The sequence below is a fragment of the Fundulus heteroclitus genome, chromosome 5, assembly GCF_011125445.2.
Source record: "Fundulus heteroclitus isolate FHET01 chromosome 5, MU-UCD_Fhet_4.1, whole genome shotgun sequence".
Classification (NCBI taxonomy): Eukaryota; Metazoa; Chordata; class Actinopteri; order Cyprinodontiformes; family Fundulidae; genus Fundulus; species Fundulus heteroclitus.
This window is the reverse complement of record NC_046365.1, coordinates 28,632,447-28,649,262: the sequence shown is the minus strand read 5'-3', so window position 1 is coordinate 28,649,262 and position 16,816 is coordinate 28,632,447. Positions and strand designations below refer to the sequence as shown.

At 36.9% G+C, this 16,816-nt stretch overlaps 1 protein-coding gene across 1 annotated transcript in view; it reads left to right on the top strand.

The window, feature by feature from the left end:
* The window catches only part of LOC105937061 (voltage-dependent T-type calcium channel subunit alpha-1I), a gene marked incomplete in the record, with an annotated part of 287,706 nt that overhangs the window by 120,194 nt on the left and 150,696 nt on the right, over positions 1 to 16,816 (top strand). Inside the window, 2 exon segments of the mRNA XM_036137349.1 lie at positions 2,644 to 2,755; positions 13,248 to 13,381. Of these exon segments, the coding sequence (XP_035993242.1) occupies positions 2,644 to 2,755; positions 13,248 to 13,381 (246 nt within the window).

The following is a 16,816-nucleotide window of genomic DNA, read 5'->3' as shown; positions in this document are numbered from 1 at the left end:
GCAGTCCATAACACTGCCTGACTGTGATGTCCAGCCTATAAGTACATTCATGTAAAGATCCCCACATTCTTGGGGGTCCACGCATACTTGCGGTGAAACAGTGACCACTAAACACTGTGAGGTTTGCATGGATTAATTCAAGTAAACATATATGTCCTAAAACATGTTTTTTTCAGTCTGAAATACCTGGATAAATTGCAACTGGAAATTTTAATTGTCTTGTAAAATTTGTTCAATCTGGAGAGATTCATACAGACACAGTCAGGCACAGCTCGGACCCTGCAAATGTCTATGCGCTTGGATGTTCATTTTAGGATTAGGATTAGTGAAGTCTTCCTCCCGGGGTCCGGGCACTGGTGGTGGAAGCTGTAGTGGAGAAGTAGTCAGGTGAAGCTTGTGATTGTGAAGGAGGAGATGGGTGGAGCAGGGTCGAAGTTCAGCTGAAGAGCAGGAGAATCCATAGGTGCAGCGCCTTATAAGCAGAATATTTTGGAATGGTAGGATGAGTACCTGACGCAGATGGGCTGGCGCAGGGACGCTGTGGATACAAGTGCAGGGGGTGAGTCTGCCAGCTTGACCATTCCTTTAAACTTCATTTCACATTTTGCAGCTGAGAATCAACTACCTAAGATTTCAGTTTCAGGTACACCCATTCTTCAACCCAGCAAGTGGAGATAGACAGGTGATCCTGAGCAGAATTGATGTGATGCCAACTGTAAGATTGCTCTGCGTATATGGAAGTATACCCCTGGCAAATCTAACTCCTGACAATAAAGACGTTGTGATGGTGCTGATAGTGAGGCTCACAGCATTAGCAGATGCATTGATGCCTTATCTACCAATATTGGGGGGAAAAGGATAGGGATGTTTTAAATTGTTGTAAATTGTATCAGTTCAGATGGAGTAGGTGGAGTAGTTCAGATTGTATCAGTGAAGGTACTTCAAGGTAACCATGAACAAATCGACGTTAAAGCCCAAGTTTAAATATCCACCTTACACCCACCTACATATATTTACTAATATATGTAAAACATATATCAGTAAATTAAAATAGTTTCTGCAGACTGCAGAATATGTTTTCATACTGCTGTTAAGTTATCCATCGCGTGAATTTATGGTGAAATTCTGTATTAGAATTATGAATTTTACTTTAGACAACCTATTAAACGCATTGTGCAAAATTAAAGTCCTGTTAATTTATCATAGTTGATGGATAGATGTGTTCAAGACACCTCCCCCTCCCCCCTACTTAGTATTAAATCACCCACATTATGGTGCTGACCAAACTATTCAAAAAACACTGCTCCAGTGTCTGAAGTTAAGTTAAATAAATGACCAAAACACATATAATGCCTCATAAACTCTCATGTGTGTACTTAAACATGTGTAAATTTGACATATAGCGTGTCTTCCTGCAGTGCTAAAAAATTTGATAGAAATTAAGCCCATCAGCTGGCATGCACTGATCCAGCCTTAGAGTGAATATGCCTGGATGCTTGTGCCTAAGAGTGTGTGCTTATGGAAGAAGATGTGAGAATGTGTGCTTTAATGTAGGTGGGTGGGTGGTTGAATGTTAGCATTTATGTATTTGAACCTGCTGGTTGTTTTGCACGTGTGTGCTTTTCTGCTCATGTAAGCACTGGTAAGTGGGTGCTTGTGTGCAAGTGTGTGTGTTTATGTGAATGCATGTGTTTTGCCCACTCATAACCTATCTTTATCCATGCTGTGATGTCTACAATAACCTGTTTCTTTGTTGAAAGGTTCAGGCAGGGCCACAAGAAACATGTTGCAAATACATTCTTTTCTGGGAACCCTCTACAAACCTGCAGTTTACTCTGTAAGGGATCAGTTTCTTGTGGAGGCTGCTTTTCCTTTGTAGATTGTATGTAATCAGCAGCTGGTGCAGCATTTCAGCATTTTGGGCTGTACACAGCTTCAGGGAGAACCTGGACTTCCTTGGCAGATCTTCTTTCACTCACTTGCTACCCATGCTGTACAGTCACTGCCAGAACAATTCATATTGTAATATATACTGTGGCGCCTTGACTCTTCTCTGGCAGACATCCTGTTTAGCACTTTCTCGCTGCTGTTTGAACCTTTTATCCAAACGAGGGTTATTCATGATTTTGTGCTCTATGAATATTTGACATCATCACACATTCCTAAACTTTTCCTGTGTAGCAATTTGTACACAATTTGTAGCGAAGTGAAATGTAATCGCTAAACCAACATAAATGGATTGCCTTGCTCAAAGAAAGAAGACAGAAGTTCTATGTAATTGTACCTGTAGCATCAGTTACGGCTCATTTATCTTTTTAATTTGTGGTATACGTGAGAGTGCTAGGGGAATTATGAAGTTAAATGGGGATTTTTTTTATAGTGTGCACATTAGAGGTGTATTACATTAGACAAAAACACACACTACAGCCTCCATCTTTGTCATTGTAAAATTTGAGCTTGAAAAAAAACTTGCAGGCAAAAGGCCTACAAATAGCAAGTAAACTTACAAATGTGTTTTAAATTCTTCTTTTTATTTCATGTATTATTACTGAATGCATTTGACGTTTAAGGTATGGCTGGTCTATCTATGATATCTACGATATCCATGAATCAATATTTCTTTCTTTAACTACATGTTTTTACATGGTTTGAGCGTGTCAGCATGATGGTAATCCTGCTAAACTGCGTGACCCTGGGAATGTACCAGCCCTGCGAAAACATCGACTGCTCCTCAGACCGGTGCCAAATATTACAGGTACACAAACTGCACACCATTTTTACACTAACAGTATTTATTGCTGATATGTACACACCTTATCTCTAGTAATTTAAGAAATATTGATAAAGTGGCATCCACAACTTGTCATTGTTTTAACAGTTACATAGATTACCCAGTATAGGCCAATACATTTGTCAAACTCAGTTGAAAATGGGGACTGTGGTGACTTTTACTCTGGTAGCGCAATAATGTTTCCTTATAAACTGACTTCCCAAGTCTTTGATTTTTTCCCCCCACTAAAGTAGTTCAAGTTCTAAACTAATGCTCTAGTACACAATGATGTGAAACAGGGTTGTTCATCAACCAAACCGCTTCCTTTACAGAACCAGTAACATGCTCTAGCACCAGCCCTGATTAAGCAAATAAAGCTGTTTTGGTGAGAAAAAAAAAAAAAACGTATTTGTAATAATGCCAATTTTACATTTTACCCATTATTCGCAACGGACCAACATTCCACCCTGCAGAAGAACTCTGACATTTATTTACACCACACAAACACAATACACAATTTCTAAAATGTGTGGTCACGTTTCATTCATTCAACATCTTAAAGATCTGAGCTAAATATTATATAGAAAGACAGTTACAAGTTATACAGTCACATTGGGAAACCTTGGAATGATATCGAAATACATGGTAATTTCTATGTCCTCTTTTTCATTTTTAAAAATGTATAGGTACATCTAAAACAAATTAGAACATCACGAAAAAATTCAATATTTTTTGTCACCCATTTCCGACAGCGAAACTCGCACTTTTATATAGATTAAATTCACATAGAGTGACATATTCCAAGCCTTTATTTCTTGTAAATTTTATGGTTATGGCTTACAAATAAAGAAAACCCAAAATTTAGTGTCTCAGAACATTTGAATACACCATTACATAAATAATCTATGCTTTGAAAAGTAATGTCAGCCTTCTGAAAATAATGTTAATCTATATGCACTCAGTACTTGATTGAGCCTCCATTTGCATGAATTATTGCATCAATGTGGTGTGGAATGGAGGTGACCAGCCGGTGGCTCTACTGAGGTGTAATGGAAGCCGAGGAATCTTTGATGACTAACTTCAGTTAATTTGCATTGTTGAGTTCAGTGTCCCAACTTCTTCTTGGCGATATCCCCTAGATTATCTGTGGGAATCTCTATTCAGGTCCGGCCAGTTTGTTGGCTAATGAAGAACAGTAACACCATGGTCATTCAACATGCTTTTGATAACTTTGGCAACATGGACAGGTGCTGAGTCCTACTGAAAAATGAAATCAACATCTACATGTAGCTTGTCAGGAAAAGGAAGCATGAAGTGCTATAAACTTTCCTGATGAAAGTGGAATTGAGACAACACAGTGGACCAACACAAGCCAACACGGCACCCCAAATCATCACTAACTGTGAAAACTTCACACTAGACTTGAAGCAACATGGATTATGCAACCTTTGCACTCTTCTCCTAGACACTGGAACCTTGATTTCCAAATAAAATGCAAACTTTACTTTCATCTGTAAATAAGACTTTTGACCACTGAGCTACAGCCCATTTCTTCTTATCCTTAGTTTAGAAACACTTGTGATGTGTTCTCTGGTTCAGCAGTGGCTTGACAATGTGCTGTCAATGTGCTGTCTCCAGTCTCGGTCAACCTCTTGTGAAGTTCACCCAAATACTTGAATTGATTTTGCTTGATATTCCTCACGAGGCTGCTGTTATCCCTGTTGCTGGTGTACCTTTTACTACCAAACTTTTTCCTTCCATTCCACTTCTTATAACGATGCTTGGATATGCATTGTTAAAGAAGCACTCAACTTCTTTAACAATGACTGTAAGTACATCCTTGCGGTGGGCTTCAGTCAATGTCTTTTTGATATCTTTAAAGTTAGCAGTGTTTGCTTTGATTGTGCTGGCCACAGTATGGTCATTACATAAAATGTAAAGATTAAAAACACTTTTTATAGATAGGGTGTTATGTGTCCTTAGACAGTGAATTTTGGGTTTTCATTATATGTGAGCCATAATAATCAAAATTACAAGAAATAATGGTTTCGGAATATTTCACAGCATGTCTAATGAATCTAAACAATATGAGTTTCAAAATGAGAGAAAGAAAAATATTGAACATGTTTCTTCATATTTTACTTTTTAGGTGTAGCTGTAGAACATATTGATCTAACATCTATCACATTCCTTTCCCCCTGCCTTGTCATCCTTTTGCTGTGTCTAAGTATTGCTTCCCTGAAACTCTGCTAGCATGTTATATTTTTGTTGCAGCCTGACTGTCTCTCGAATAGCTGGACTGCAGCTTTCTCATCCAGCTGCTAAAAACAGAGTATAGTTTCCCTAATATCAGAAGTGTTTTTAGTGGGAATAACATCTGCAATCCCTTTAGTCTCTTGGTGGAAACCCCTTGTTGAACCAATCTGTTATCATTTTCCTTATATTCTCAAACACCACACACACACACACACACACACACACACACACACACACACACACACACACACACACACACACACACAGAACTTGGAAACACACACGGCACATTGATTTAAACTCTCAAAGGGGGTTGATTGTTGAATTGGACCTAACTGAATTTCTCCTCCAAGTGTGTGTATATATAGGCTGTATCAGCATGGATTTAGTGAGCTACATCACCAGAATCGATGGACTCCTTTTAGAAAATCTGTGGTTCAATATCATACTGTTTAATGCTGACCATTCGGCTAAATCTGTAAACTAACAAATGTGGCTCTTAAGGCTAGTGGATGCTTTGATGATATCCTCAACTGATTTAGTAGCATGACTTGAAAGAGATGGCTTGGATAAAGACTAAGCAACCTCCTGTTGGGTTTATTTCAGTTTCATACATTTTCAAGAATCAAATCATTATTGTCATTATGTAACCATCATTTCAACATTAATAGTCCTAGGGCTCTTTGTAGTCACCAAGAATATCAGCCAATAGAGAAAAATCTAGTAATTTCTCCCTTGCAAATGGCAAAAATGATTCTCAACAAAAATGTCTTGAAGAATCACATAGAGAGATGGACATTGTTTACGATGAAGTGTGAAAGTGAGATATCAGCACTGAGTTGGTGATGTTTTTTTCTTCTTCATTTTAATATCTCTGTAACCTCAAACATGTTGACAAAATTGTGTTTGATCATATAAAAAAATATTTCTTTGTCTCATGGGCTCAACACAAGGGGAGCGACATTGCTCCCTTTCCATTAATCTCCTATTGAACTTGTCCAATGAGGTGACAATCGTTGGCCCTCCTACAGCAAAGCAACTGGCTAGATTTGTGCTTGTGAAATTTAAAGGTCATACACGTAGAAACGCACATGTGAGCTTGTGATGCGACACAAGAAAATTTAACAAAGTTCAACTTTTGTCACCGTCGCTTGGCACTACAGCCATTTGTTCGGATCAGCCGTAAGGCGCCCTTAAAATGGTGATATCTCCTGTGCTGTTTCATTGTCTGTAATATGGGATGGACCTGGTTATATTTTTCTTTTGTAGCAAGATTTGAGTCAATTCCAGAAATGTCTTCTGACTCTTCATCCTTGTCGGTAACAGACTGCTTTGAAAATATCAAAAGCTCTCCAATTTCATTACCTATAGCATTTCTGGGAAACAAGCCATTCAACGGCGCGACATGAGATACTGCCGTCCCGTGTGTTGGGTCTTCACCACAGTGGCGATGAAAGCCATTAGTCGCTGTCGTTTTTCGCTCCCTGTGTGTTGAGCCAATAAGACTTCAAAGTATGGTGTGTGGTTCAGTAGATCTCAGCAGATTTTACAACAGTTTACACATTGAGGCACATGTGATATTGCATGTAAAAAGAGCAGAAATGGAAAACAATCATTGCAATGTAGCTCAAACTACTAAAGAACACAGTCACAAAATTATTGTATCATCAAATGCCGCAGTTTCCCTACTAGCCCTCATAAATGGTATTGGACCTTTGTATATTTTCAGAGGCCCATGGTACAGATAAACTCTATTCAAGTATTCAGAAGGTGGGGCTTAAATGTGCATAGGCACATTATGTCTATACAAAAAAAGATTAAAAAAAACAGTTGAAACGATAAAATGAGGCTATATACAAGTGTCCATCCTGATAGTGTTGTGGATAGTCCCTTTTGAGCCTAAATAGAATTCCAGCACTGGGTGCAATGAGCAGACATAAACAGTTGTGGCGTAATTTTCCAGCAGTACCGGGGAAATTCCAGAAAGCCAGACGGTGGCCATTGACACAGAGCCCGACCGTAATGCCATGCCTCGCGGAAAAGCGACAGCTTGCCATGGTTGAAAACCAACTCGACCTACTCCATCTGAACTTCACAAACATCTCCTGGATATGATTTTAACGTGGTGCGTCTTGACTTACAGCCCCTCAGTGATGTGTTAGAGCCAGCACTAGCCAGATGTATAGCAGACGGCTACAGAAAGTAAAAAAGACTCATACTGCGATCCACATTTTGGTCTGCTCTGATCACTCCACCCTTTTCTTTTTGATGCCGTACGTTACAGGCCGAAAGGTATTCTAAACACGCCAATGCAGCCCTTGCTTTAGTGAACACCAACGTTCACACTGTATTCCCAGCGCTATTTAAGTCTTATGCGTCTTGGAATCAAACACTTTTTTGTGCTTTTTTACACTTGGACATTTCTTCTTTTTATTGCAACTCCACTAGGAGTTCCACATACGCTCACCTCAATTGCTTCGGCTTGTTGACCAATTGTACGCATGTGCAGTGGCGTACCTCCGATCATGTGGTGCTGTTATGATACACAGAAGGGCTTTATTTACTAAGAATATTTAGCAAAAACAAAGTGCAAAAGACACCAATAACAAATAATATGCTAGCAGGATACCGTAATTTGTCAGAAAACCTTTGTATCCAGCTGGAGTTAGCTACTGGCTTATTAATTTTGAAAAATCATACAACGTGCCTATGCACCTTTAAAGCCACCACCAAGAGGCGTTCACCAACACTTGGGCACCTTACCAGGTCTGTTTATAACCAAAAGGGGTACAGTTGAGGGATAGATGGATGAGTCTTATGAGTAACAATGCAGGTAGAGTCTATATATTTTTCATCTGTTATGTTATTGTTTAAAAGAACATCAATTCAGCATTGTTAGTTAATTTCATCACCTAAAGATGATTTATTAAGTCATAAACCATGTAGGGGCTTAATCCCAATGAAGCTGACTAAATGCTTGCACAACTTAATTCTTTTTAGATTTCTGCATATCATTTTTAAGTTACAGAGTTGGTCTATAACCAACAAAAGTTTATCTAGGCAGGTTATTGTGTTGCTAATAAAATTTAAAAGTCAACAAGTGATATATGACAGATATGTATAAGTATATAAGTAGATATGCATTTCAGTCAGCATGAAATACACTAGAATAAATGTGTTTTATCAGCAGCTCATCAAAATATTATTAAAGAATTTCAGAATCTCATTTTCATCATCAATATAATAATCATCATCATCAACAACTTTATTTATAAAGCGCTTTAACACCAGCCACAGCTGACACAAAGTGCTGTACATCAAACTAAATAAAATCACATAAATGAATAAAATGGAAAAAGTAAGCACACAAAAATAAATTAAGAAACTTGCTACAAAACACAATAAACCAATACAAATACAGATAAAAATCATATCAATAAAAATTAAGTAAAATTAAATCTCAGTTGGGTTGAAGGCCAGTAAGTAAAAGTAAGTTTTCAAACTAGTTTTAAAAATGGACAGTGAAGGAGCCTCTCGAATGTGCAAGGGTAGTGTTCCACAACTTCGGAACCCCAATAGCCCTATCTCCTCTAAGCTTCCACTTTGAGCTGAGAACAACCAAGAGCAACTGATCGGCAGACCTAAGAGACCAATTGGGGGTGTAGTGGCGGAGAAGCTCTACCAAATAGGGCAGGGCCATGTTATTTTAGACTATAAAAACAAACAGAAGGATTTTAAAATGAACTCTGATATTGAGAACCAATGGAGAGAAGCCAGGACCGGAGTAATACTCTCCCTTTTACAGGCTTCTGTTAAGAGAAGTGCAGCAGCATTTTGCACCAGCTGCAGACCAGCAGGTGAGGATTGGCTGACTCCAAGATAAAGGGAATTACAGTCATCCAATTGCGATGAAAGAAAAGTGTGGATTACTGTTTTCAACTGTTTCCTTGAAAGTATAGCTTTCATTTTTGCTGTTTTCTCAAATACTAAAAACTAGACTTCAATATAGCCCTTATTTGACTGTAAAGTTTAAAATCATTGTCTGTCTTAAAACCAAGATTTTTTACCATGGGTCTAACATACATTACCAGCAAGTCAAGTTCAACCAGAGGACTCTGACATCTGATGTTTTTGTTGCTGGAAGAGTTTGTTAGGGTTTTAGGCCAAGTTGTCTTTATGCTTTGGTAACTATAAGTATCAATCAAATCTGTTATATCCTTAGGAAGTGATATGCCTCACATAAGTATAGGCAGAAAAATAAAATGAAAAAACAAGAAGAAAGAAGAGAAAACTAAATCTGTGAAAGCAAGGGCAACAAAAATCTCAGTAGAGTAATGATTAGTTAACATGGGTTGGGATGTTCATCATCATCATCATCACCCTTGGTTTATAAACTTTATCAGGTTTAGCACTCCATGCAGCTCCCCGGAGGGACAAAGGTCAAGGTTGCAAACATCTCCTCTTACTGCTCAGTAGCTGGCCAAACTTGTGTCCCTAAATTTCTCCAGAAATCTGTAGCAACATGCTTCTTTGCAGCTGCTGTTTTTTTTTTAATGAAACAAGGACGGTTCATCTTGAGCTCATATTCCTCAGTCCTACCCCCTGAAAATTAAATTATAAGCAACACCAAGCGTGACAGTTCATCTCCCCCATTTACACAGAAAAGAACAACTGTTAATCAAAGCTTTTTGCTTGCAACCACAATAACATGCCATTACAAGCTGAGATCTGATTTTTGCTTTGTTTTGTTTTTGTCTCCCCCTCTCTTTTTAATTAGACGCTTGATTAAAGCTGGTTGTGAAATGGGGGATGCCCATGTGAGGCTTACCTTTGATTACTTTTCAAACTAATGGATTTCTATTATCATACTGTTTAGGGTAAAATACTTGGTTTTTCCAAAGTGTTAGAACAGGTTTTGGGCAAAAAATAAATACATACATGTTGTTATAATAATAATAATAATAATAACAATAACAATAACAATAATAATAATAATAATAATAATAATAATAATAATAATAGACCTGTCCAGGGTGTACCCTGCCTCTCGCCCATTGAAATGCTGTATATAAGCACCAGCACCCCTCGCAACCCCATGAGGGATAAAGCGAGTAAGAAAATGGACAGATGGATGGATGGATAATAATAATAATAATTATATATATATTTACTAGATATAAAATTATTAATTAGTTTAACATAGCAAGATATAGCACGTATGCAGAGAAAGTTGACATGAACTGTAATTTTAGGCATCCAATTTATGGTAATGAAGGTAAGTGGCCCATATGAATAATGCAATGCTAGTGTTTAAATACTTTTAATTGAAATCTAATCTAATATGTAGTCTAACTGGTTACACAAAGTACAGATTGCAAATAGTTGTGAGAAAAAAACATGTGCCAACATTACTTTTTTTTTTCACTCTCAGCCACTTCTATCGGCACCTGACAATTATTTGTGAAAAATCTTTAAAAATTAAGCAGTGATTGCAGTAGCATGATCTCACTTTGAAGAACCAATTTAAGCCAAACCCACCTGGAAGGTTTGCTGCATGAAGTCTCAATCTTAGTCCCACCTGATTAAGGCACACATGTTTAGTTAAAGTGCAAGTAGAGTGTAGTAACATCGTCCTGTTTATATTTGTGATCGTACGGACAATGACTGCTTAGTTCTGGCATCACTACCAATTACCTAATTGGCCAAGAGACAGCATTTATTTTTTTCTATGAAGAACGGTGGGCGACTGTGGCTTTTTGGGTTGAGTAGTCGTCTGACAATCAAAAGGTTGTGAGTTTGATTCCAGCTTCCCCTTGCCACATGTCAATGTGCCCCTGGGCAACCCCAAGTTGACTACCAAGCTGCGTCTCGGTGTATGAATGAGTGCGTGTTAGTGAGAGCGATTGGGTGAATGTGGCTATAGTGTACAGCGCTTTGGGTAGTCAGCATGACTGGAAAAGCGCTATATAAGTTCAGTCCATTTAACTGGTGACCACAAGATGCCACTATTTGCTGAAGTTCCCCAACAGTAAACTTTTGGGGATTTTTTTTTAAACTCCCTCACCAGCGTGCTCACATTGGATGGTGGTATGGATCTTTGTCCAGCATGGTGGCCATTGGCTAAGAGAAATTAACTTCTGCGTGATGCCATATTAGGGAAACATGTAGTGAGGAGGACATTCAGCAAGCCTTAAGCAGGTATATGGTGGAAACAGAGTGAGCTGATTGGATGATCCACCACCTAAACAGTGGAAGAAATGAGCACATAAACGTCTTTAACAATCATACAATTATTAATATATAGATAGGATAAACTTTATAATTTCCTTAGGGCTAAACTAGTTAGTTTCAGCGGCCCATCGGGTTAAATGCGTGGCTTTAGTAATGTAATTTTTTTTACGATAAATAATAGGAGAAATATTGAATAATCATGAATAAAAAATCAAGACATGTACAAAGAATATACTATAGATGATTTTTTTTTTATGTTAGTTACTCTCAACATAATAAACATTTTGTAAGAAATGGAAAAAGTTGCAAAAAATAGATACATAAATGCAAACTAGATGAAAGAGGTGAGAAAGTATGTTCAATGTTCTACATGATGATGTCAGTAGCCTAAATGGTCATATAAAGTTTGGTCTCTGGCTTTTGAGTGCTTCTCACTTTCCCAGCTTGTCTGTAAAAGCACCAAGATGCACAGAGAAAAAGGCACATTGATCTGTGCTTCAAGTCCACCTATTTGTGCCGTGATCCAGGGATCAATTTACCTTCCAACACTCCTTTATTTTCCTCCAAGAGCTGTGTGGACCAAGGCGTTACTCTTCTCAAGTTTGTTCCACCTTTTTTTTTCTCCATTTAATGTTGGTGGCTTTGCCAAATACAACCGCTTGCAGTGGACCAACCCTGCAGAAGAACTCTGACATTTATTTACACCACACAAACACAATACACAATTTCTAAAATTCAACATCTATATAAATACAAACAGGCAATCACAAAAAAATACTGAGAGGCGAATGCACATTAATATTAAATGGATGAGGTAGTAAAATGGCCAGCATGGCAAGTATATGAAAAATAATGATGAGAATGTAAATAAGGTGCATTCAAACATTTTGAAACTGTGTGACAGTTATTTAATTTTGCTATGTTTCTTCATCATGTCACACTTTTCTTTATCCAGTCTAATTGGTTAACTTGAACACCAGAAGCACATTTGTGTGTGTGTTTTATTGGTACTATAAACCAATCACAGCTCTTAAAAGACAGTGTCACACTTAGTAACGAGTTCAACCAAACCTCCTCACTAAAATAAAAATTGCTGTCCTTTCCTTATCTAGAGTCGCTCTGTGCAGTTATCTCAATGACTCTTAAACTAAGACTCTAAATTCTGTGCAAATTCCCAGTTATCCAGGTCATCTGACTTAAACTTGTTTGCTGCTAAGCCTCCTAGTTCTGAGACGACTCTTAGAATTTCTGTGAATACTGGCACTGATCAACCTAAACTGTTTAAATAAAAATAAATACTTCAGTTGCATTCATGTCAAAGACAATGCTGAGGATACCAGTAACTGTGCAATCAGATAATTTGTTTGGACATTATTTTAAGATTGTATTTCCCCACTGAACATATGTGTACTCATGGAATTTTAAATAATTCTAATACTTCATCTGTGTGAGATTATGCAACTGGAATAAAAATGCTTAATATTTATGTTATCTTTATTCCAAATAAGTGACTAAATAAAAGCTTTTTATTTTAAGGCTTTATTGCATCTTTACCAGGAGAGGGAACAGATGTATCCAATAGTGTTTTTGAAATGTTGTTATGGAGAACCTTAAACAATCAAACTTGAATGTATCGAAGTTTGGGTAAGTTTAGACATTTGATGATGCTACATTTAAGTCATAATCATTTCATAAAAAGGGACAGTAGAACATAGTAACTCCTCCATAACACTGTTTTTTGTTGACAGCAGACAATATTCACGTTCTGAGCCAGAAGCTCTGTTTAGTCTTATTATGTGAGAAAAAACAATTGCCCTCATCATTACATGTATATGGTCAGTTAGTTTGTCTTTATTAAACTCTAATAGATGTCCTCTGTATTTTGCTTTTTAAAGGCAAAACCTGATACTTGTTTGCTTTTTTAGCAATACAGTGAAAAATACCCTATACTTCTGTTTAAACACCTTGTCTCTACTTACCTTTTTATCAGGCCTTTGATGCGTTTATCTACATCTTCTTTGCCCTGGAGATGGTCATAAAGATGGTCGCCCTGGGAATCTTTGGGCGGCGTTGTTACCTTGGGGACACGTGGAACCGGCTGGATTTCTTCATCGTCATGGCAGGGTGAGAACCTCCTTTTCCCTTCATTTGATTCTGTTCTATATGGGGAGATGCATCTTAGTGTGCCAAGTGAGTGTTGGAAAATTGATTAAGTGATACAGGGACAAAGGCACAATTGGTGCACATAATATGAAGACTTTAGAATAAATAAACATGAGGGATTAAACCCATATATAGCTGAATATTTTAAAGATGTGTGCCTAAACTGATAAAATACTGCACAGGACAGGTAAGATTCAGAGTTGTAACAAGTACAGCATGTTTAAATTATTTCAAATTTTAAATATGTAAGTATGACTTATTGTGGCTCTATTTAAAGACTTGGCCCTGAATCACTTTCTTTCATTTCAACCTGCTTTGTCTTCCTGACATGATTCTCTGCACTCCCATGCATGGCTGATCATCCCATTGTTAAATATATATTGCAGCATTAAATATTAATATGTTGATTGTCGCTGGCTTTCACCTGGAGCATCATGACGAAGTGACGATGCAGTTCAGTTGCACTGATCACCGTAACACAATTTAGGGAATCAGCTGAAATTACCCTGCCATAAATTTTACATGGATTCCTACTGTTGCTTATAACCTGAAAGGAATTTCAGTCGTGTCTTGATCTGCTGGAAAATTATTATTTATGTTTTTGTGTCTTTCTATCAGGAGGGTAAACATTTAAAAGCAAACACATGCATATCTTTACATGTCTGTTTTTTATATATACTGGGTGTGCATCTTGTTTGTGGTATGTTTTCTCACTCCCTTTATAATGCTCAAAGCACCTATTATCTCCACCTCCTGCAATGTTGTCTGGCTACAGTCGATTACTCCTACTGGTTTCAGATTTCTTTGATGTTTTTTAGTAAAAAATTGATTGTTTTTTCCACATTAAATCATTTAGAACTTTCAATGAATACTCAAATTTAGCAGGACAGGTTTCTTACTCAACAGACCATTTTAAAGACATATATTATTGTCATTAGTACAAGGAGGTCACATACAGTCAATCATTTCAATGACCCCACATTAAATATCGTTCTTCTACCATACAGCTACTTATTCAACATTAAGGGAAAATGTATTGTTTGGCTTTACAGTGGAGGTTCTGTATGTGTTTCTGTTTCTTTCTTGCTCATACATGTGTTGTAAACATTTCCACATGGTAACCAACCATTAATCGTTGAATTCAGAGTAAACCGACTTCAAACACCTTGCTTTCCTTGAAAGTGCAGTTAAACACAAATTAATTGGTTAAGTTACTAAATGGTCTGTCTAATTTGTATTAGTTGTCCTTATGAATATGAATCATTTGTGTGGTCTCTTTTTTCCTATTCAAAACACAAAGGAAGTTACACATGACCTTTTGTTCCATATATTTGCCTAGTCAATTGCACTACAGCATTATGTCTATACTGTCTCATAAGGAGGAAGAAAATTGTGATAAAATTGAAACACCTCTGGTCTGTCAGAGGAAATAGTAAGGCTGGGGAGTTACAGGTCATTAAACGTCTTGACTCATGCTCAGTTCACATGTTCTGTCATAAAATTATGTGATGTAGTGTCAAGGTTTTGTTTCACTGACTGTCAAAGCCGACAGTCTTGACAGACAGCCTTTGTCCTCTGCAGAATTCTTTATATAAACGTATTCACAGAATAATGTCACATAAAAAGAAAAGACAATCCAACAGGAAATACTGTATCAGTCCTATAGACTACTCAAAATAATTTCAAAATGGGTCATTTTGAAAGTTTTAAACTTGTTATTGCTACCGGAATGTTCCTTTGCTTATAACAAAGAACCATTTTAAAGTAAACAGCCCTTCTGTGTTAACAGGTGACAAACTTACATTACTATTCCTGAAGCATTTTAAGGGAAACATCCTGTTTGAGAATGTTAAACTATCTCGCAGTCAGATGATTTGAGACAAATGTAAGTTCAATCTGGAGAGACGCACACAGACAAAGAGGCAATTAGAGAGATTAATTGACATAGATTAGAGAAGTTCTTTGGCGCTCGGACCCCGCAGAAGATGTGAAAGCGGCAAATGTCTATGAGTTTGGATGTTTATTTTAGGATTAGTATTGGTGAAGTCTTCCCACTCTTATGGCATAAGTCATGACACTTATGCCATAAAAGTATGTAGGGGAATCCCTTTAAATAGATAAGGCAATTTCACTGGAACTTGAGAGAGAGAGGGGGCTGTGTATATAATGTGTATAGGTGAGAGCAGGAACCAAACTCTGACAAATCCATGCCCTTCGGACTGGTTATAGATTTTACAGGCATGCAGCTCCCACAGAAAATTATTTTTTAACCTCCTATTTTGCATATATAATCTATTAACTACTTTCAGAATGGAAGGGTGATTTTACCCAGTATAACAAAAAGTGTTTCTGAACCGCATTTTTATAGCTTCAAAGATTTTGATACAGGTATCTGAAAACATTAACTTTGAAGCGGTTTAAGCTAGTTTTGAAATACTTTTTTTCACTAACCCCTTTCTAATCAACTCTATGACAAGTAAATCATCAAAAGAAAGTCACTTGAAACGAACTGCTCATCACGACCCAATGTTTTCGTATAGAAATAGGTTGTGTACTTCTGTGTTCAGTCCCATTATAACCCTTTAATGAAGTTAAACAAATATCCTTCAGAAAAAAAAAATTAATCTCAGAATAAATATGTATAAATATGTTTTATGAATGTTGGTTAGAGAATATTCACCTGAAATAAATCAAAGACAGTTCCAAAGTTATAAAGTGTAAATGTAAAAGTTAGTATTTTTGTGACACAAAGGTATTAAAGAACATTTTTCAGATGGAATCACTATGGCAAATGTCAGCTTATCTGATTTATAGATGATTAAACAAAGAAAAAAATCAAAATTTCTAAGCCTCATCTACATTTTTTCCAAAATAAACACTGTACTAATACCATGAAAACCCATTTGAAATGATAGTAGAAGCCTTATACTTTATATATTCACATCTAGGCTGTAACTGCAACAAATCTGGACTGAATCAGTTTAAGCATATATTCTCCACAAAGTTATTAGTGGGTAGTGTGCCAAGGCGACCTGTGATTTTGGCACAGTTGTGTCAAAATGGGCCAAAATTGTGACAAATGTGTTTTTCACCTCATAAAAGGGAGTCTGGTCAAATAAAACTGGTGATTTCTATTGTAGGACTCATTCTGCAAATGTCAAAGTATTTGTTCATACAATTCACCCCATTTGATCAAAATGTACCATTGGGCACAGCATAATATCAATAAAATTAAGAGAAAATTAGCTGAATTGTGTAATTTTATCTCAAACATTTTTTTATTGATAAAAGACTTATCAATAAAAAACTAATAAACAACATGAGGAAACTAAATAATAAATAAAACAAAAATGTGAAAAACTTTCTAATAAGAAGCTATCAATAAAATGTGCAATA